Genomic DNA, 19,006 nt, shown 5'->3' with positions numbered 1-19,006 from the left:
TCATTTCGTCGCATTTTCTAATATCAAATCTTTATATAATTTTAAGTTATGTATAAATTATATAATTTGACAAATACATTAAATTAAATTGCTTAAAAAGTGTTTAGGTGTAATTTAAAAATGGGGAAATATAAATTGGTCTCTCTTATAGCATTGCATTGCATTGGTAGTATGGTACCATAATTATTGGTAGTATCTTACCCTAAACATGTATACATATAAATTTTAAACAAAATTATTCATAAAGCACATTTATTATTTATTGTTCTAATTTTTTTTTTTTATGAATTATAGCCATTATAAATTAAAAATAGATTTATTGTAATTATGTCACCAAAATTCAATAGTAGGGTTTTTTTAATAATTGTTGACTTAACTTTATTACCTATGACCTACCAAAAATATCCAAATTACTCCTTACCTTCTCTCTATCCTCACCCTATGTTGACGCAAATATAAAATGTCGATTGATTATAATTTCGATTCAATTATTAAAAAAATATTTTCTTAAATCAACGTAAGCGCATTGTCGACAAAACTAATTTCAAATTAATTTATTTTTAAAATGAAAAAGATATCAATTAATGTAATCTTTAACATGGCACAAATTTTAAAATATCAATCGATTTAATTTCAAATTAATTTTTAATTCTTTCAAAAAAAAGAAAAATGACCAAATTGCACAAAAAAAACTATGTTCACTCATTTAAAAAAGGAAAAATTACCCTGAATAATACGAACTTTCACTGATTTTCCTACAATAATACGAACTTTCAATTAACCATGAATAATACGAACTTTAATACATATTTCCCGCTAGCATACCTGACCGGTTCTTTACCTGGAGAAACGGTAAATTTCCCATTTCTTCATTATGCTAGCGGGAAATATGTATCAAAGTTCGTATTTTATTCATAGTTAATTGAAAGTTCGTATTATTGTAGGAAAATCAGTGAAAGTTCGTATCATTCAGGGTAATTTTTCTTACTTAGTTTTATCAGCCAAAAAAAAAAATTTTAAGGAATGAGTAAGTTTACCGGTAATAAGTAAAATGGTATGCCAGCGGGAAATATGTATCAAAGTTCGTATTATTGATGGTTAATTGAAAGTTCGTATTATTGTAGGAAAATCAGTGAAAGTTCGTATTATTCAGGGTAATTTTTCCTTTAAAAAATTATGTTCAATCGTTTAAAGAAAAATGAAAGTAGGAATGAGCTAAAACAATACTATGTTCTTTACAATTTGCAACATTTTAAATTTCGATGTGTGAGGGTTTTTTTAACTTAGTTATTGTAAAATGAGTGGAATAAATAATGTATAAAACTTTAAGCATATAGCTAATTAGCTAATTAGTTACAAGATCAAAACACTATTAATCTATTATAATTCTATATATATCAACAATGGTAAAATTTATCTCCTTAAATTTACAACAAGTATAGTTTATTGCTTTGTTAATATATCTTTTGGCTTTAGATAAAATAGAAAAAAAAAATTAAATATGTGAATTAAATGAAAATTGTAATTAAATATATAGATAAAATTTCATAAGAAATACATCATTGATCATTTTAAAAAAGGAAAAAATAACCTAGAATAATCAAATGTATTTATGATTTTACAATAATTCCACCTATTGATTAACACAAATAATCTTAACCTTAAGGGGTATTTTCCTAGATTAAACCTGGTAATCGGATGACTTGTTATAGCAAGTTTTTTTTAAAAAAGATAAATTAAAATAAAATGTCAAAAAAATGTTAAAAAAATGTTTAAAAAAATTTATAATTTTTTTTATTATTTAGAATTTTTTAAGTAAATGTTTAAAATTTTCTTTAATTTTAAATTAATTTTCAGTTTACTATTCTGATGAATTATCTACTATAGCAAGTTATTCGGTTACTCAAATTTACTTTAGGCAAATATCCTCTGAAGTTAGAATTATTCAAGGTTAATCAATAAGTATAATTATTATAGAAAATCATGAAAAAGTAATTATTCTAGGTAATTTTTTTAAAAAAATATAGAGAAATTCCACGTGATAACCTGAAGTTTTGAATTTTCCACGTGGTAACCAAAGCTTTTAAAAAATCCACGCGGTAACTTTGAGGTTTACCAAATTGTTTCACCGTGACCTTTTTGCACATAAAACGTTTGCAAACAGTAATTTAGAAACTTTAAGGCTGTTGTACGCCTATTTATGCTACTCACCATTTCAAATGTCATCGGTCTCAACCTTTTCCCTTAAAACATAAACCTTAACTCTACCATCTTTGAATTTGGAGGAAAAAATAATAATTTAGATGAAAGATAGTAGAGTTAGTGTTAATGTTTTTGGAGAAAAAAATAAAACTGATGGAATTTGAAATGATGAGTCGCATAAATAGGCGTATAGCAGTCTTAAAGCTTCGAAATTAATATTTGTTAATGTTTAATATGTAAAAAAGGTCACGAATCACGATAAAACAATTTGGTAAACCTCCAAATTACCATGTGAATTTCTTAAAAGTTTTGATTATCACGTGAAATACTCAAAACGTCTATATGTTGATCACAAATATTTAGACCGGACAAACACGAAAGTAGTTAAGTAGTTATTACTACTTCTATACCAAACTGAGACACGTGGCAAACAATGGACTGACCCCTTTACATTTTTTAGTTTACTTGACCACAAAACAAAAGAGGCGGGAAAATCATAACATGTTACACTCTGTTCGTCTGTCTCTCTCTCTTCTCCGTCTTCTCTCTCCAGAATCTTGTACTACAATTCATTGTTTAACAGGTAAACTGCATCTTCTTCCGCCATTGCTAATCTTAATGCCAATCAATTCACTGATTTTACTTTGATTTCCTACAATTTGATTGTTGTTTGTTGATGAACTACTTAATCGATTCACTTCTGTGAAAATTTAATGTTGATCATGAAGTTTTTGATTGTTAATAAAGGAATTTACTCGAGTAGAAAAAGAAAATGGAAGGATTAGCAAATCCTGTATCAACTGCGAAAACGATGATGATCATCATAGTGTCGGCCATTTTGTTTCGTTGTGTTTCTGCTGTTTCTGTGAATCATACTGTTGGTGAATCTTCCGGTTGGAGTCTTTCTTCTAATCTTACTCTTTGGTCTGCTTCCAATTCTTTCTTCGTCAATGACTCTCTTGGTAAAAACTCGTTCTCCTACAAACTTAATTCACGGCGTTTATTTTTTTCAGTGATTTTTTTGCATCAAAGTTCTTCAATCAGTGATGTTTATGTTTATGAGTGATACAATATTGAATGTTAGCTTTGTATTTCTTGATCGTAGTAATTATGCTACTTTTGTATTTCATGCGTGTTAACTGTTAATTAGACAAATTAATATCTAATTTTGGATTAATATGTGAATTGAGTTATTCTTAATTGCTTAATCTTTAGTGTCATAATAATAATAATAATTATTGCTGTCTCTCTTTCCTTTGAAAGATTGATGAGGTTGCTTTATAAGAAAATCTTTTGTTTCAATCTTTTCTTTGGATTTTAGATTAAGTGCATTTTCTGTCACCCTAATTTCTTTGCCTAGTTTAATGGTACAATGCTGCTATATGATCAACTTAAATCAACTGCCGATGATGAATGCTTCAATTAATGATTATACTTATCTCTAGTATTAATCCATAATCTATAATTATAAATTTATATAAATATTGTTACACAAAGACAGAGTGGATGCTTCACTCACTAAACCCCCACTACGATTCAATCATCTTCGCTATTTTCTGTATCCTTTTTTTGGTCTATGTAGTACACGTTTAAATATGGTCAAATTGTGGATATAACGCATTCAAGATTTCATTTATTGATCCCTAGCTAAACCATAGTATATTTGGTTCCTGAATCCTGAAAGCTGTGATTGTTTATTGACATTTGGTTGCACAACCTATGACTTTGCAGTCTTCAGCTATACCCCAGATTATGATGTGATCGAATTGAGCAAACCGGATTTTGATACTTGTCGCATTAACAGCCCTTTATCTACCCATGATGATGAAAGTGGACAGACAGTAATCCTGCTGAGCCAACCTGGTTGGAGGTACTTCGTCTGTGGAAGACCACATCACTGCAGCATGGGCCTTAAACTAAGTGTCCATGTCCAGGATCATCCCACCACAAAAAATCCTAACGAGGATGAAGATCAACCATTCAACACCGGTACAACACCAGTAAATGGTAACACAGTTTCTGGCCCGCATAAATCTCTTGGTTTTAGTTACTTCAATGCCGTCACTTCTGGTACGTTTTTGCTGCAGCTGAGTATTACCTTCTTGGGAATTTTCTGCATCTTCTGGCTTCCTATAGCTTGACATTAGTAACTAGATAGTGTTTAAATACTAATCTGGAGTAAATCACAATTGTTAGTGCTCTATTTTTTAGGCATTTAGTATTAATGATTGAGCTCAATTGTAGTATAATAGTAATAGCAGAGGTGATGGTATCACTATGAGTTGGGCAGCAACTCACTGGTTGCACCCTGATGAATTAGGTTACCTTCATCTTGATATTAGAATACTGGTTCATTGTCCTGTGTGATATGAACATTGTTAATACAATCACAGATATACAAGTACTTTGATATTTCTTATAACTCTAAAGAGACTACTTCCATTTGATGTACAATTAGTACTTTTGTGTTCTATTCTGCATTCTGTCAAAAACTGTGATGAGCAGTGCCCAATATTCAATCATATCACAAAAGAATGATTCTACTGTACATAAAATTGTGATTTGTATAACATGAAAGCTTAAATAAGTTTTAGGCTTTTAGCTTTTATTTTGTACTACTATATTATACAGATCAACACTACTCCTAGTTTGTTAATAAAATTGAAGGGAGTTTATCGTAGTATTATACCCCTTTGTCCTATTCAGTTTGCGTCATTTCTTTTTCCTATGTGAGAGTTTATAGAGAAATATATAGCAAAATCAATAGAAATGAGGTAGTATGCATTCACATTATACTTGCTCTATCTTGTTAAAATGCAAAAGCAAACAGAAAATATCAATGTCAAGCATTGCTAGAACAAACAAATTGATTATTTATGCACAATAATTAATCAAATGTTACATGCAGTTCTTACACAAGCTGCTCTTACATTATTATTAACGAGTAATATAGTTGTGTATTTTAATTTTCAACCAATAGAACCAGGTGCAAAGGAGTTAGCTATATAGGATCCAAGTGCAACAATGACTAATACAGCAGCACCCATATTCACCAATAGTTTTCTATCTTCATCCAACCTCTGTAATAAGGGCATTTTAACCCCTGTTTGAATAGCAAACCTGTCAAATTCACTAATGCTCTTCTTTTCCTGATCAACAACATCAGAAGGAATAGCTGCTTCAGGTAAGTTTTCAGGTTTTGTAAATGCTGCTCTAGGTAAGTTTTCGAGTTTTGCAGGTGCTGCTGCTGCAGTTATAGTTGCCTCAGGTAAGTTTTCGGGTTTTGCAGGTGCCGCTACAGCTGCAGATACAGTTGCTTCAGGTAAGTTTTCGGGTTTTGCAGGTGGTGCTGCAGCTGCAGTTACAGTTGCTTCAGGCAAGTTTTGGGGTTTTGCAGGTGCTGCTGCAGTTGCAGTTGAAGGTATTTGAGGTAAGTTTTTGGGTTCTCGAGCAGCCATAGGATGTTTAAGGCTAGGCAATGTGGGTTTGGGAAAGTGTTCCTGTTGGAACTGATCTTGAGGTTTTGGTGCGCTTGGTTCTCTTGTTTTGCTATGTTCTTGATTTGTAGAAGGATTGATGATGTTTTTGGGCATAATAATTCTAAGAATTCCAGCTTCAAATTTGGCTCGAATCTCATTGATCTTACAATCTTGTGGCACTACAACCTCTTCTTGGAAACGAATCCATTTATTACCACCACCATGTCGTTCTCCTCTTACTCTTAAAACTCCATTTTCAGATATTATTCTAATTTCTTCTTTCTTAAATTCTGCAAATCATTAATTTAATTAAATATGATTATGTGGGAATTAAATTTATAATTTTTTCTGAGAAGTGTTATTTGCTCTCTAACTGATTTAACTGATTTAAGACTAGATTTTTAAGTTTTTGGAATTTACTAGAACAATATTTTACCTTTTGAATTATTCACATAATATAAAATTATATTCCATCCTATTAAAATTATTTAGAATTTAGAATTCAGTCTCTTTAATGGTGGCTTGAATCTTTGCCCTTCATGGCAGAGTTGTGTAAATAGGATACGAAATACCCGAATTCAAACATGAGCCTTCGTTCGAACCAGACTTGAAAATTAATGAAATTGAATTGCACACAAAAAAAATAAAAAACTACTCATCTAAATGTATCATATCTTTAAGTGGTTAAGACTACATCTCATGTACCAGGATATATTTTTTTGCTATAAAACAAGTTAATAGTATGATAAAAACCACATTAAAAATTATTATGAATTTGATCAACATGGTTTACATACTATAGATGGATAATCTCCAAACTTGTCCCAATTGTAAAGGGTAAATAACACTTTTTTAGGTAAAGTTTCGAGTTCGATTTTCTTTTAATCCCTTTCAAAACAGATTCGACAATTTAACAATTATCCGACTTTGTAATCAAATCTCACTTTGCTCAATTTTAAAATAAATTTTAAAAAATGTCAAAATTATTATGGACATAAGACACAATTCTAAACTGACTAGAAACGCCCTACTCAAAAACGACTAGCTTTGTAGTATTCCCAAAATAAAATAAAAAAATTACCAGGTAGATGGAAAAGTAAAATAGAAGCTCCTTGTTCATGGTTCCATTCAGAAGCAGGCGTAAAATCTTCATACTGGGGACGATCGCCAGATCTTAAGCGTCCACCTCTTGATCTCATATAACTCATCCTCGTTGATTTGATTTAGTTTAATTTGATTGTATGGTTATGAATACAATAAGTTGATGATGATGATGATGTATGGTTAATGTTATGGTGCAACTGATTCCAAATTGGGTATATATATATACATATAGAGAGAGAGGGGTCTCCTAAGATTGAAACAATACCAATATCAATTTGCACATAGTGGTGTTTGTAATTCGTGTTCATCACTCTTACTCCAACCCATTCCTTAATTTCCTTCTTCACCAAGATTTTTTAATTCCTTGTTTGCTTTTCATTCTTGGGTATATTCTCTTCTTCCTTTTTCATCTCTTTCTATCACTCACATAAATGTATATACTTTTAATATTTCATTGACATTTCTGCAATTGGTCGTTCATGTCATGTAAAAGTTTTTTGAATTATTTGTGAATGAACCAATTCAACCAAAAGTTTAAGTTGCTGAATGTGTACTAAAATATGTTATTTATTCTATCACGCCCCTTCACACGAGAGCACTCTAAGCTAGAAGTGTGGATGCAGCACCGGCCCTCCTCATATGTAATGCTAAATATATATCTTTAAATAAGGGGTGGTTGAGATTCACACTTGTGACCTCTTATCACGTTGGTTTCTGAATCAAAAAATTTTAATTACAATTAAGCCTACATAATATGTTATATACTTGAACATCTTATAAAATAGATATAGTATGTCATAAATCAAAAGATTGGACTCTACCCTATTTTGAAGCTTAAGGTCTATATTCCATAATTGTATACTTTTATATCCCATACAAATTATTATAATTTGTTTTTATGTGAGAGTTTTTTGAGTTTATGGAGGTAATTTCTATGAAATGTAAGGTACATGTCACGACTCGTAAATCTAGAGATCGATAAATGTTCAAGCCCTTATAAATATTATGAATCATGATGGATTTTACCCTAGTATGAGAGAATTTTGTATGAATTTGGCCCACGTAATTTTAGTGTGCATCAATCTAAGAATTAAATAGTAAATATTTTTACTTTACAAGTACAATCATTAAAAAATACTCCCCCCGATCTTATGAATTAGTCCCATTTCCTTATTTGGCAAAACCTTTGAATTAGTCCCATTTCTATTTTTGGCAATCCTTTTTTACTTAAATACCCTTAGTTCACACAAGTAATTACGAATATACCCCCATATACCTTACTTACCCAACTACCTTTCACTACTTATCCTTCACTACTTACCCTTTACTATTTACCCTTTTTAATGGACCCCATACAATCCTTAATATCCGTGCCCAAGCAAATGGGACTAATTCATAAGATCGGAGGGAGTATTTGCTAAGTGCACACTAAAATAATATGAATCAACTTTTACCTAATGTTTATGTTTTTTTGGATCCTAATGTTTCGGGTTCATCCAATAGATATGATATTGTAATGGTCCAAGTTCGAGTCTACTTAGACTCAACTCTACTTATACAACACGGATGTCTCAAAATATGTAGGTGACACTTCTTTTAAATGAAGAAATAGATAGATGTTTACAAAATTGAGAATCACTTCTCGGATGATTCATCACCAAAAGAGAAAATGGTGTAAAATTTATAGCACAAACCTAAATAAAAATTAGATGCAAATATTATGAGACATAGTTAGTAAGACATATTTAATATTTTATTTAAATATAATATCATCCCTTATTTATTTTGCAGAGTTGTAGCTTATAAAACCAACAAAATCAAACTTATAATAAGTCATGAAAATCAAACCCCGAGGATGGACAAGAAAACATTCATCCGCTAGGATCAATCCATGATTCTCACTCCCCGTCATTTATAGTAGTTTCCTTCATTTGAACTAAAATCGCCGAGTTTTTCTATCATACCAGGCAAAATATCAAGAATTAAAGTGTTGTCGAGGTTGGAAATAGGAATACATTCAACTTTTTTTCTCAACTTCTATATTGGGTAAAAATACCATTGTACTTGCCAAAAATTTGGACTCACTAAGAGCCAAGAATTGAGAGCATTCTATGCTATACAACATCACTTTTAACACAACATAACATTTAACCTTGTTACTAAAATTTTAAAAAAACAAATTTTTTGCTTACCATTAATAGAAGGAAAGGGATTAACGAGAACAAAATTACAGCAAAAACGATCCTCAGACTCGCAAGAAGGCGCTAAAGCTTTAATGCATCTCTTAATCCAAAGTTGAAATTGCTTTCTTGACCTTTCTTGCCAGGAACTGCTCTTGGATTCCCGTTTTGCATCATTGCAACAAACTCGTTGTAGTCGATACGTCCATCCTGCAAGTTAACAGATTTTTTGTCAGATCCCTAGTTACACTTTCGAACAATATCTTAGAACAATCTCTCTTTACAGCGCGGCTATAACTTGAAATATGTATATGTACACCAATTAGCATTACATTACACCTTGAATAGAATTCTGGGTTAAATCACTAATCATACAACAACAATGTCGAAGCCTTAATTCTAAAAGATTGCAGTCGGCTTTGCATGAACCAATAAATAGGTTCCAACGGTCGTCCATATGAATTCTTATTCTCCGGTCAATTCTATTATCACCATTCACTAATCACATTCTATAGTAATCTTATAATACTTGTATATTCCTTTTCACCAAATAAATAGCCACATGCTTGACATGGGTTTACACCCAAGGGCATGCGCGAACAAGTAAAACACATAAACTAGAGAATTTGAAGCCTTCAAATTTCAAAAGTTGCAAATTATCTTCAACCACTCCTAAACCCCCTCTCCTGAGTCTCGCCTTGACATGGGAAAGACACTACCATCTCAAGAAAGCAAAGAACAACTTAAAGAGGACAAAAACCAAGCATACGCACTCTTGCATCAAGCTCTTCTTAGAAGTCGAATAAAAATTATAGGCATAATTCAAGTTTATATTTCAGAGTTTATGCATTTAAGCCAAATTCATATTTTGAGTGAGTGACTTGAGTTATTTTTATGTAACATGGACAGATGAAGTCCTTACGTGTTTTATTTTTATGCTATTAGCCTATTACGCTAGTGGACGGGAGCTCCAGCGAGTAGGTATTTGATTGGTCTACTCGTGGGAAGATGCGCAAAATTGAGAAGACGGAAGCACTAACGACTAGTCAGTCTCATAGGCAAAGAACCCACGACTAGTAGGGATCAATGGCTAATCACCGACAAGTGACGACTCGTTGCCAGCCCCTTAACGCACGTCCTTTGGCGGTTTCTTTGTTACTTTGTTTTATTTTAATTAGTTTCATTAAGTTATATAAGGATTTAGTGGGTAATTTTCCAATTCTAACTAACTTTAAGTTAGTTTTAAGTATTATTTTAAAGATTTAGGTGATTTAGAGAGTAAATAGAGTTGCTTTAGTTCATAGTTTGTAGTTTTCTCTCTCAAGAACCTTAAATTTTTGTCAAGAATTTCTTCAAGTTTGTCAATTTTTATTTTAGTAGTTTGATCTTTTTTAGCTTTTCAAGTATAGATAAAATGAGAAAATTCAAGTTAATGCTTCATTATCTCGCTGATTTTCGACCCATAGCTACAATCTATGTTACTTAGACTCGGGTACAAATGTCGGATACTGGTACATGTCTAAGTGTTAAATACGTCTATATATATTCAATTTTACACCTAAAATGAAATGTCTAAGTGTCATATTAATGTCCAAGCATCAAGGATCTGATTCGGATACGTGAAGCAAAATGAAGAGTCCGAGTAACATAGGCTACAATACACCGTATACTTGCAGCTAAGTAAAATTTGATACACACCACCTATAAAAAGCGATGGGCTTTCCATTGATGTATATTTCAAGTTCGATGCAGTATCAAGAGTCAAGAAGCACACAACTCTAAGACCTTAGGCATCTCAAAGTACAATATCGACATTGTAATAGGTAAATAAGAAATTACTTACATTATCCTGATCGGCTTCTCTAATCATCTCTTCCAACCGCGCATCTTGTATTCCAAACTCCTCGCAAGCTTGCTGAAGTTCGTCTGCAGTAATATAGCCACTTCCGTCCTTGTCAAAATAATTAAACGCCGCAAATAAATTATCTTCTTTATCGATTTTGTTAAAATGTAATGTTGCAGCTATGAACTCTCCATAATCTATTGTCCCACTGTTGTCAACATCGGCCTACAATATGAAATGGCACAACATTAGAAACAAACATCGCTAGTATATTCAATGCTGAAAAAACCACATGTTTTAAAGACGGAAGAAATATTAGTAACACAGAAAAGTTGCTCAAAAAATAACGACTTCTACGGCAAGGAGGCAGTTTAATTCGCTTTTTAAATTTGCAATTCGCTCAAAATGACCCTAAAATAGCCCAAAACGATCATAATTCGCTTTTTTTATTCGTTATTCACGAGGAGATTAGAAAATCATGTGACATAGGGTGTCCTGCACAGTCTCCGCTTGCAAAAACTCTGCTCCTTAACCACTGCAAGGCAAACTAATTAAGGATATATGTGGATAACAACATCTATTATATCACTAGAGGTTTCTGCAAGAAGGATACCTCCTTCCCATCGAGCTACGAGATTAATGATCATAGACATCAAATGAATACTTACTGCTTGCATAAGATCATAAATTTCGGACTCCTTGAGGTTGGCACCAGCCTTTTCAAGTCCAGTTTTAAGTTCTTCATAAGTGATTTGACCACTATTGTCTGTGTCTATCATTTTGAACATCTCTTTGAGTCCAGCAATTTCTTCTTCAGATAGGCAATCTGCAATCACCTGCAAAAGAAAAGTCGATCATGCAAATTTCAAAGACTAATTCTTTTAGCACCATGAAACATAGAAGTATAGTTCACTTAGCATGAAAAACATTCCACGACTTCTTGGACTATGTACAGCTAAGCTACAATTGTTTTCTCATTAGAGCATGCTTTGATCGTAGGCAATGAATTTAGGGGATAATGGGAGACAAAGTAAGGAAAATAAGAGGGTGGAACGGTGGAGGTATAGTGCAAAATTAAGGTTGTGTCACTGCATCACGACCGTATTGGAAAGGTGTACTAAGAGAAACCGTATTTTAGCAACCGTTACCGCATTAACTGGAATCGTTTTGCGGCGGTTACGGCAACAGAGACTTAGCACTATTGGAGGTGGTGGAGGGGATGAAAGTAATGGTAGTATGAGAGAAATTGTAGCACCCATTTTAGGTTATCGCAATTTAGCATCTATTACACCCTTGTTGCACTCCCTCAGGCCTCAATTCAAGAATATTTCCATTTTCAACAACTAAAAACTTACTCTAAGAGCCATTTTCTTTAGTTTATTCATGGCCCTGAACTGCTTCAGACGGCTCAAAACAGCAGAATCAAGAGGTTTGTCAGGTGCCACACCATCAACTTGTACCCAAGGGTGACCTGCAACGAATTAGTGATAAGTAGTTGCATAAGCAAAAAAAATAAAAAAGTAAAAGGCAGTTGACATCTCAAGGAAAGGACACTAGAAGAAATGAGGGGTTCCTTGATTCACTTTAAAGATGAGCTAAAGCTTTAAATATAGCAACTCAAAGATACAACTAGAAAGAATGATACTTGGAACCCCACTGTCTAAAAAGCTTGTTTGGTTAAAAAACTATGGACATAGCCTTTTTGTTATCACTAACAAGGATAATGTTACGTACACCCGATGTCCCCAAACCCCATCCAGGTAGGAGTCACTTAATGGCGGAGGAGTAATGAAAAAGACTCTTCATTATATTTGAAACGAAGAAAACAACAAATTTTTAGGGGTTTGTAAGCAAGGTGAAGCAGACTGCAGGACGAGGTTTTGAGTACAGGTTTGCATCTGAACACAGATCCAGTCAAAGCTCGAAACTTTAAGATATGGAGGCTCTGTTGCTCAAGGGGAAACAGTAATCATGAAAAAAGATATCCTATCATTTCCATTTGATAATCATGCATAAATACTTTTCATATGGAGGCGACTTGAACTTCATTATTTTTAAAACTGACACCAACACAAAATTGACCTCATTGAAATTGATATGAAGTTCTAGAAGCACTAATTTTGAGTTCAAAATAAACGTAGACTTCAATATACAAATGATATGGAATCGGTAAATTTTAGTTCAATTCCATAAAAGGAACGAATTTGTGTAGAAGCAAAACAATATAAGATCAGCAAAAAACAAAGTTCAAATCAGCAAAAAATACACAATTTCAATTAAGAAAAATAAGGAGAATTGAATGGTGTCTAAGTATGTTACATGGTGGAAGAACACACGGTAATTGAGTATTGTTGTGGGGGAATACACAGTAGAAGACAACATCTACTATTTTCAGTGACCTTTAAGTAATGGACTTATTGACCATGGCTAGGAGGAAAGGTTTAATGCATACAGTATGCACTTTATGGGGTGTTTGGCAATATAGCTTATTGAGCAATTTTAACTTATTTTGATATAAATAGAGGGTTAGGTGGTCAAACTAGCTAATGCTAATGTTTGATGAACTAGCTGGTTAAAACAGCTTATTGATATGAATAAACTGTTTTTGAACAAGCTGCTCATATTTTTGAACAAGCTGCTCATAGCAGCGGGTTCAAAATCAGCTGGTCAAACTAGTTAATAAAATCAGTTGGTTAAATCAGCTATCAGCTATCAGCTACCAGCAGTTTGCGAAACACCACCTATGTATTTTTCCTCATTATCTATCACATTCTCCCTCTTGAATGTGCAGCCATGTCTACTACAAGATGAAATTCACCCAACCTACATTGTTTTATGCATATTGACACAAAGTATTGACAAGAATAAGTCATGTCTAGTTAAAGTAGACTAGAAGTCAGGCTATTTAACATTTTCCGTCAAGGTAGTAAAAAGAAAAGGATATACATGATTATTTGTCTCTCTTGCCACAACTATACATCAACACGAGCAATCTTTAAGCATCTTTTGGAAACAAAAAATCAAAGGATGTTACGGTAGATTATCAATTTCAAAGTCATTATAGGAAATTGAAACAGAGCCCAGACTCTTAGACTTTTAAAATCCAAGTCTATACTACGAATATAAACAATCAGTCAGCAAGAAATCCATCAAGTTACTACTTATTGATAATGCAAATCATTTTAAATCTTGAAACTTTGAACCAGTCTAAGCATCGGAAAATACCAAGAAGATATAGAAAAACTCACATAAAACTTCATGAGCAGTCAACCGCTTTTTAGGATCACGAACAAGCATTCCTCTGACAACACTTTTTGCCTCTTCAGAGATACTTGGCCAAGGGTCTGAGGAAAAGTCAAGATCTCCATGCAGGACTTGCTCAAATATTCCTTGCTCGGTTTCTGTACATTTAGTTATCAAGATGATAATAATTAATAACATTTAGTTATCAAGATGATAATAATTAATATAGATCAGGACACGACTACTCAAAATTTTTTCAGGTCATATCATCAAATATCCACCATATTTCAAATAATATCAGAATTCTAACCTCCCCAAAAAGGAGGCACTCCACTAAGTAAGATGTAAACTATGACTCCCACACTCCACACATCTGCTTCTTGACCATAACGTTTCCGTAGTACTTCAGGTGCAACGTAATAAGGGCTCCCAACAACATCGGTAAACTTCTCACCTACAGTTTAAAAAAATGGCATACATCATAAGAACTACACAATGGGATTAAAAAAACTGAGAAACAAATAACTGAGATAGCATCATTCCTAAACCATATATAAAAAAAGCTACAAGGCATAAAGACATGACCAAATTTCTAGAATAAGGCTTTGTCGGTTTTTTCACATGAAATCCACTAATTTGAATATTTGCTATCTGAAATTTAACTGAACCTCATTTTAGTAGTGATTTAAACATGTGTGGTACTTTCTAAACTTCAAGGTACTTCTTTAACTCGTCAGAACTAATATTTTGCTATGAACCGACCAATTGGACTAAAACAGTAAAAAAGAAATAAAATGATAAAAGAGACAAGAGAAATTAAATTATAGAATTCATGATTAAAGAAAGACTACAACCCTAAAAACATAAAAAGAAAAGATTAAATCAAACCATTCGAGACGCTTGAGTCTCTCTATTGAGTATAAAACTCACCCACAATGTGTTTACTAAGTTCATGATGATTATGACTCACTAATTCCCCTTATTTATTATAAAGCTAACTCTTAATCTTAACTTATTCCTCAAGTCTTCCCTATATGACAATTACCTAAATTACCCCTCCGTAAGCCCAAATATCAGGTCATTGCATAATTCCCGAGACATTTTTTGTAAAAGGTGCAAAGAGCAGAACACAAATCAACAAAGACACAAGGATCATAAGAAACAGACATGTTAATCAAGAGCTTAGCCATATAAAACAGAACTGAACCTCCACCAAGCATAAGAAAGAAAATGTTCAATCATATGAGCAATAAGAAACCATGTCAAATTTGAGGGCCTTTATACTAATAAGTTACAAAATGGTTATCATGATTCGGTAAGCAATTGTACAAGTCATTAAAGTGAAAAGTTTGCTAAAGCAAAATCAAACACCTAAGTTTTAATGTCAGCTAAAACTATGGAAAATGTGCTTAAAGGTCCGATATTTTATGGTTGTCGGAGAGAATGAGGACATTGATATAGATCTTTGAATGGACAAGGACCACTCGATAAGAAGCATTTCTCTTTCAGAAGGACGCTAAAACCATCAAATGTCCTAGTCATCAAAGCAGCCTATTTGGACGGAGTCATATAGACAAAGTTACCATTCAATTTTACAGAGGTTAGTATGGAATTCAAAAAGTTTTTAGCCAAAACAAATACGAAATGCGAGGACTCAGATTTAGCCAAAACAGATACAACATGCAAGGAGTCAGAAAACTACTAACGTACTGAAAATGAATCATGATTGGCATTGCATGAGTGCATCAAACAACTCGCTCTTCGTCTATATCATATATGCAGGGGATGTTCTAAGCATGTTCAATATGCTCGATCGCATTAGGACCCCGGAAAATTAGATGCCTCAATATTATATTATGCAGTATACGTTAAGTGGTTAAAGATACAAAATTGTTTGAAAATATCATAATTTTTTGAAATTGCACAGGACCTTTGAAGAATTTTTTAATTTTTTCTCCGCACCTAATTACATGACAAAACAATGGAAAGATTATGTGAAAGGTAAAAGGCCATTATCATACCTAAACATGAACTATAAAACATCAAAACTTTCTCCCTAAGAAACTTGAGTTTTCAGGACAAGCAGATACAATGTGATGCAGCAATATAGCAAGCTTTATTTCATTGATACAAAAGGAGAGAAAATGATATACCTGGCTTGAAAAACATAGACAATCCAAAATCAATAGTTTTAAGGGGTGAGTCCTCCTCATGACTCTCAAACAGGAAATTCTCGGGTTTAAGATCACGATGCATAACCCCTAAAGAATGGCAAGTCTCAACAACACCAATTATAGTTCGCGTGAGATCAGCGGCTTGTCTTTCGGTATAATGCCCTCGCTGAATAATCCTATCGAAAAGTTCACCTCCTTTACACAATTCCATAACCAAATGAACTGCCACAGCATCTTCATAAGCCCCTTTAATTGCAATCACATTAGGATGCCCTGCAAGATGATGCATTATCTGAATTTCCCTCCTTACATCCTCAACATCCTCATTAGTCAACAACTTCCTTTTTGCTATTGATTTACAGGCATACTCCTTCCCACTACTCTTCTCTATACACATAAATGTAGTCCCAAATTGTCCTTGCCCTAATTTTCTCCCTAAAGTGTAAAATTCCTTAATATTTCCTGTCTTTTTTAGCAAAACTGACTCGACTCGAAGCCCTGCACTGGGTGCTCTTTTAAATTGAAGGGGTTTCTTGGGTTTTGCTTGTTCTATAGGTTCAGCTTCCGCTTTCGGTATAACCACTGATTCAACTTCTGGGTTTTGCACCATTGATGGGGTTTGTTCACTTTCTATTTTAGGCATTGTCATCTGTTTAGGGGCTTCATTTCGGGTAGGTAAAGGCACTACTTCTGCTTCATTAGAAGCAGGAGATGGTGATAGTGGTTGTTGATGATGGCTTCCTCCATTAGAAACAGAAGCTGTATCATCTGGCGACCGGGTTCGCCATACTACAGCAGTAACTGTTTGCAGGAAACCATCCCTTGAAATACTAGGTCCAACACAAGCATTTCCCATCTAGATCAACTTCTTCTTAATACATCAAAATCCAATACTACCAGACGCTTTATAATTAATAAAATATAATCTAAGATCAAGATCAGAAATTGAATCAAATCACCTTTAAAGTCAAACTCTTGAAATCCAACCCTAACTCATACAATAAACTAATTGATCAATAATCAACAACAATGACAACCCAATTTCAGTTCAATCTCAATCTAAATGGTCACACCCCATATGAAAATGGGGCACAAAAATTAAAAATACTATAAAAGATCAAAACTTTAAGCCAGAAAATACCCACAAATCTTGAAGCTTTCCTGTCTATAATGGAAAACATCAAACAACCTAAGTTTGATGAACCAACAATGAAAGTATAGCATTCAATAAAGCATGCTAAAACCTTAAAAGTTAATACAAATCAGCATAAAATATTGGAAAAAATTGGAATGAGTCAAACTCATATCAAAGACAAGATCAAGTAAAAATGAGCAAGTAATTATACCATATAAAACTCTAGAAAACCAACCCTTGAACCTTGACACTTTTACAAGAGAGTAAGAAAAAATCAATTGAGTCAAAGGGATAGAAAAGATCAATGAGTTTTTAAGAGAAAATGCAATAAATAGCGTTGTATATCAATCAAAATATATATACTTTTTAAAAGAAGAAATAGGGTCAATGGGAAAAAGTATTGGAATTGGAATTGTATTGGGCGAAAGGGGTTGAGCTTTGTTTGGAAAAAGGTAAGAAAAAACTCATAAAAGATTAAGGTGTGTTTGGTTTATAAGCCGAGATTAATGGAGGGATTAGTGAGGGATGAATGGTGGGGCCGCTTGTTTTGGTGGGGACACAAACGCGTTTGCACCGCTTTATTACCTTCATGTCTGTTTTTTCGTTATAAAAAACAATTCGTCTTGTATAACATCGTCTCACTGTAAACTGACATTATTGAACTAGATATAATAATTATAAATTCTTGTGAGAAACGGTTTTTTTTGAGAGACCATCTCTAATTGGACCGGTTAATTATATATTTTTTAAGAGTATTGTAAGTAGATATTAAAAATGATGTAAATAAACATTTAAGATATTGAAAGTAAACATTAAGGATACGGTAAGTAAGTGTTACGGATAATGTAAGTAGGCATTAAGCATTCAGTAAGTAGGCAATAATTTTTAATAGGTTGGGCTTGATATACATCGCTCACAGAGACGATCTCTCAAGAGACCGGCTATATAATAATAGCATTTCTTAAAGGTTGTCTTTCGATGATTTGACTTTAAAAAATAAGCTTTGAACGCTAATAATATGTATGAGATAACTATTTAACTTATGTATGAAATATATACTTCAGTGAAATCATCTTATACAACAATTTTTCATATAAGAAATACTACATTCAAGAATCAGGAATTCTCATTTAAAGTGCAAGTATCACTTTTTTATAAAAAATCGTAAATTTGAGTCTTATCTAACTTTCACGTCAAAACATTAATTGGATAGCTTTCATTTTTCCACTCTAACCATTTTTTTGAAAATTTGAGAATCTTTTATAAAAAATAGTCTCATTTACTTTTAAATGCTTGTCAATGCATTATTTAATCCTAAAAGAGTTGACGTTTGAATTTTTCGTTGTTTGATATAATCTTCTACAAGGGGGTCTTTCAATCTGTTGTAGTCTTGAGATAACATTGAATTTGATGTAGTTGATGGTAATTGTAATTTTTGTGTCTGCTGCATTCTCGCATTAATCTCTACCAACAAATCAATTAGAGACCAAAATTCATAACCCCAAATTGAGAGACATCGAAACCCAATATATGGGTAGAATCAACCCAATGAATGGGTAGAACAACTCTCTTGTACAGAGAGAGCAAATATTTATTCTAATCATATTGAAAAAGTTTAAAACGGTGATATTAAGGGCTTACCATCA

The 19,006-nt window shown here is 32.8% G+C and overlaps 3 protein-coding genes across 3 annotated transcripts; 1 reads left to right on the top strand and 2 right to left on the bottom strand.

Annotated features, from left to right (window-relative positions):
- Nucleotides 1-2,711: 2,711 nt before the first annotated feature.
- On the top strand, nucleotides 2,712-4,634 carry LOC130817284 (uclacyanin 1-like). Its single transcript, XM_057682907.1, has 3 exons — nucleotides 2,712-2,785; nucleotides 2,950-3,164; nucleotides 3,934-4,634. Exons 2-3 carry the CDS (start codon nucleotides 2,975-2,977, stop codon nucleotides 4,341-4,343), a joined length of 600 nt encoding a protein of 199 aa, XP_057538890.1. The 5' UTR covers nucleotides 2,712-2,785; nucleotides 2,950-2,974; the 3' UTR covers nucleotides 4,344-4,634.
- Nucleotides 4,635-5,051: 417 nt separating this feature from the next.
- Nucleotides 5,052-7,532, bottom strand: LOC130817283 (protein RESTRICTED TEV MOVEMENT 2). Its single transcript, XM_057682906.1, has 2 exons — nucleotides 6,763-7,532; nucleotides 5,052-5,971 (listed from the first exon to the last, which is right to left on the bottom strand). Exons 1-2 carry the CDS (start codon nucleotides 6,887-6,889, stop codon nucleotides 5,172-5,174), a joined length of 927 nt encoding a protein of 308 aa, XP_057538889.1. The 5' UTR covers nucleotides 6,890-7,532; the 3' UTR covers nucleotides 5,052-5,171.
- A 1,265-nt stretch (nucleotides 7,533-8,797) lies between these two features.
- On the bottom strand, nucleotides 8,798-17,824 carry LOC130817282 (calcium-dependent protein kinase 1-like). The gene is made up of 7 exons (XM_057682905.1): nucleotides 16,205-17,824; nucleotides 14,362-14,505; nucleotides 14,057-14,209; nucleotides 12,164-12,279; nucleotides 11,477-11,644; nucleotides 10,809-11,033; nucleotides 8,798-9,175 (listed from the first exon to the last, which is right to left on the bottom strand). Exons 1-7 carry the CDS (start codon nucleotides 17,079-17,081, stop codon nucleotides 9,050-9,052), a joined length of 1,809 nt encoding a protein of 602 aa, XP_057538888.1. The 5' UTR covers nucleotides 17,082-17,824; the 3' UTR covers nucleotides 8,798-9,049.
- Nucleotides 17,825-19,006: the final 1,182 nt, after the last annotated feature.

Source organism: Amaranthus tricolor, chromosome 7, assembly GCF_026212465.1.
Source record: "Amaranthus tricolor cultivar Red isolate AtriRed21 chromosome 7, ASM2621246v1, whole genome shotgun sequence".
NCBI classification, from domain to species: domain Eukaryota; kingdom Viridiplantae; phylum Streptophyta; class Magnoliopsida; order Caryophyllales; family Amaranthaceae; genus Amaranthus; species Amaranthus tricolor.
The sequence above is the reverse complement of the archived record's forward strand: the minus strand, read 5'-3'. Positions and strand labels throughout refer to the sequence as shown.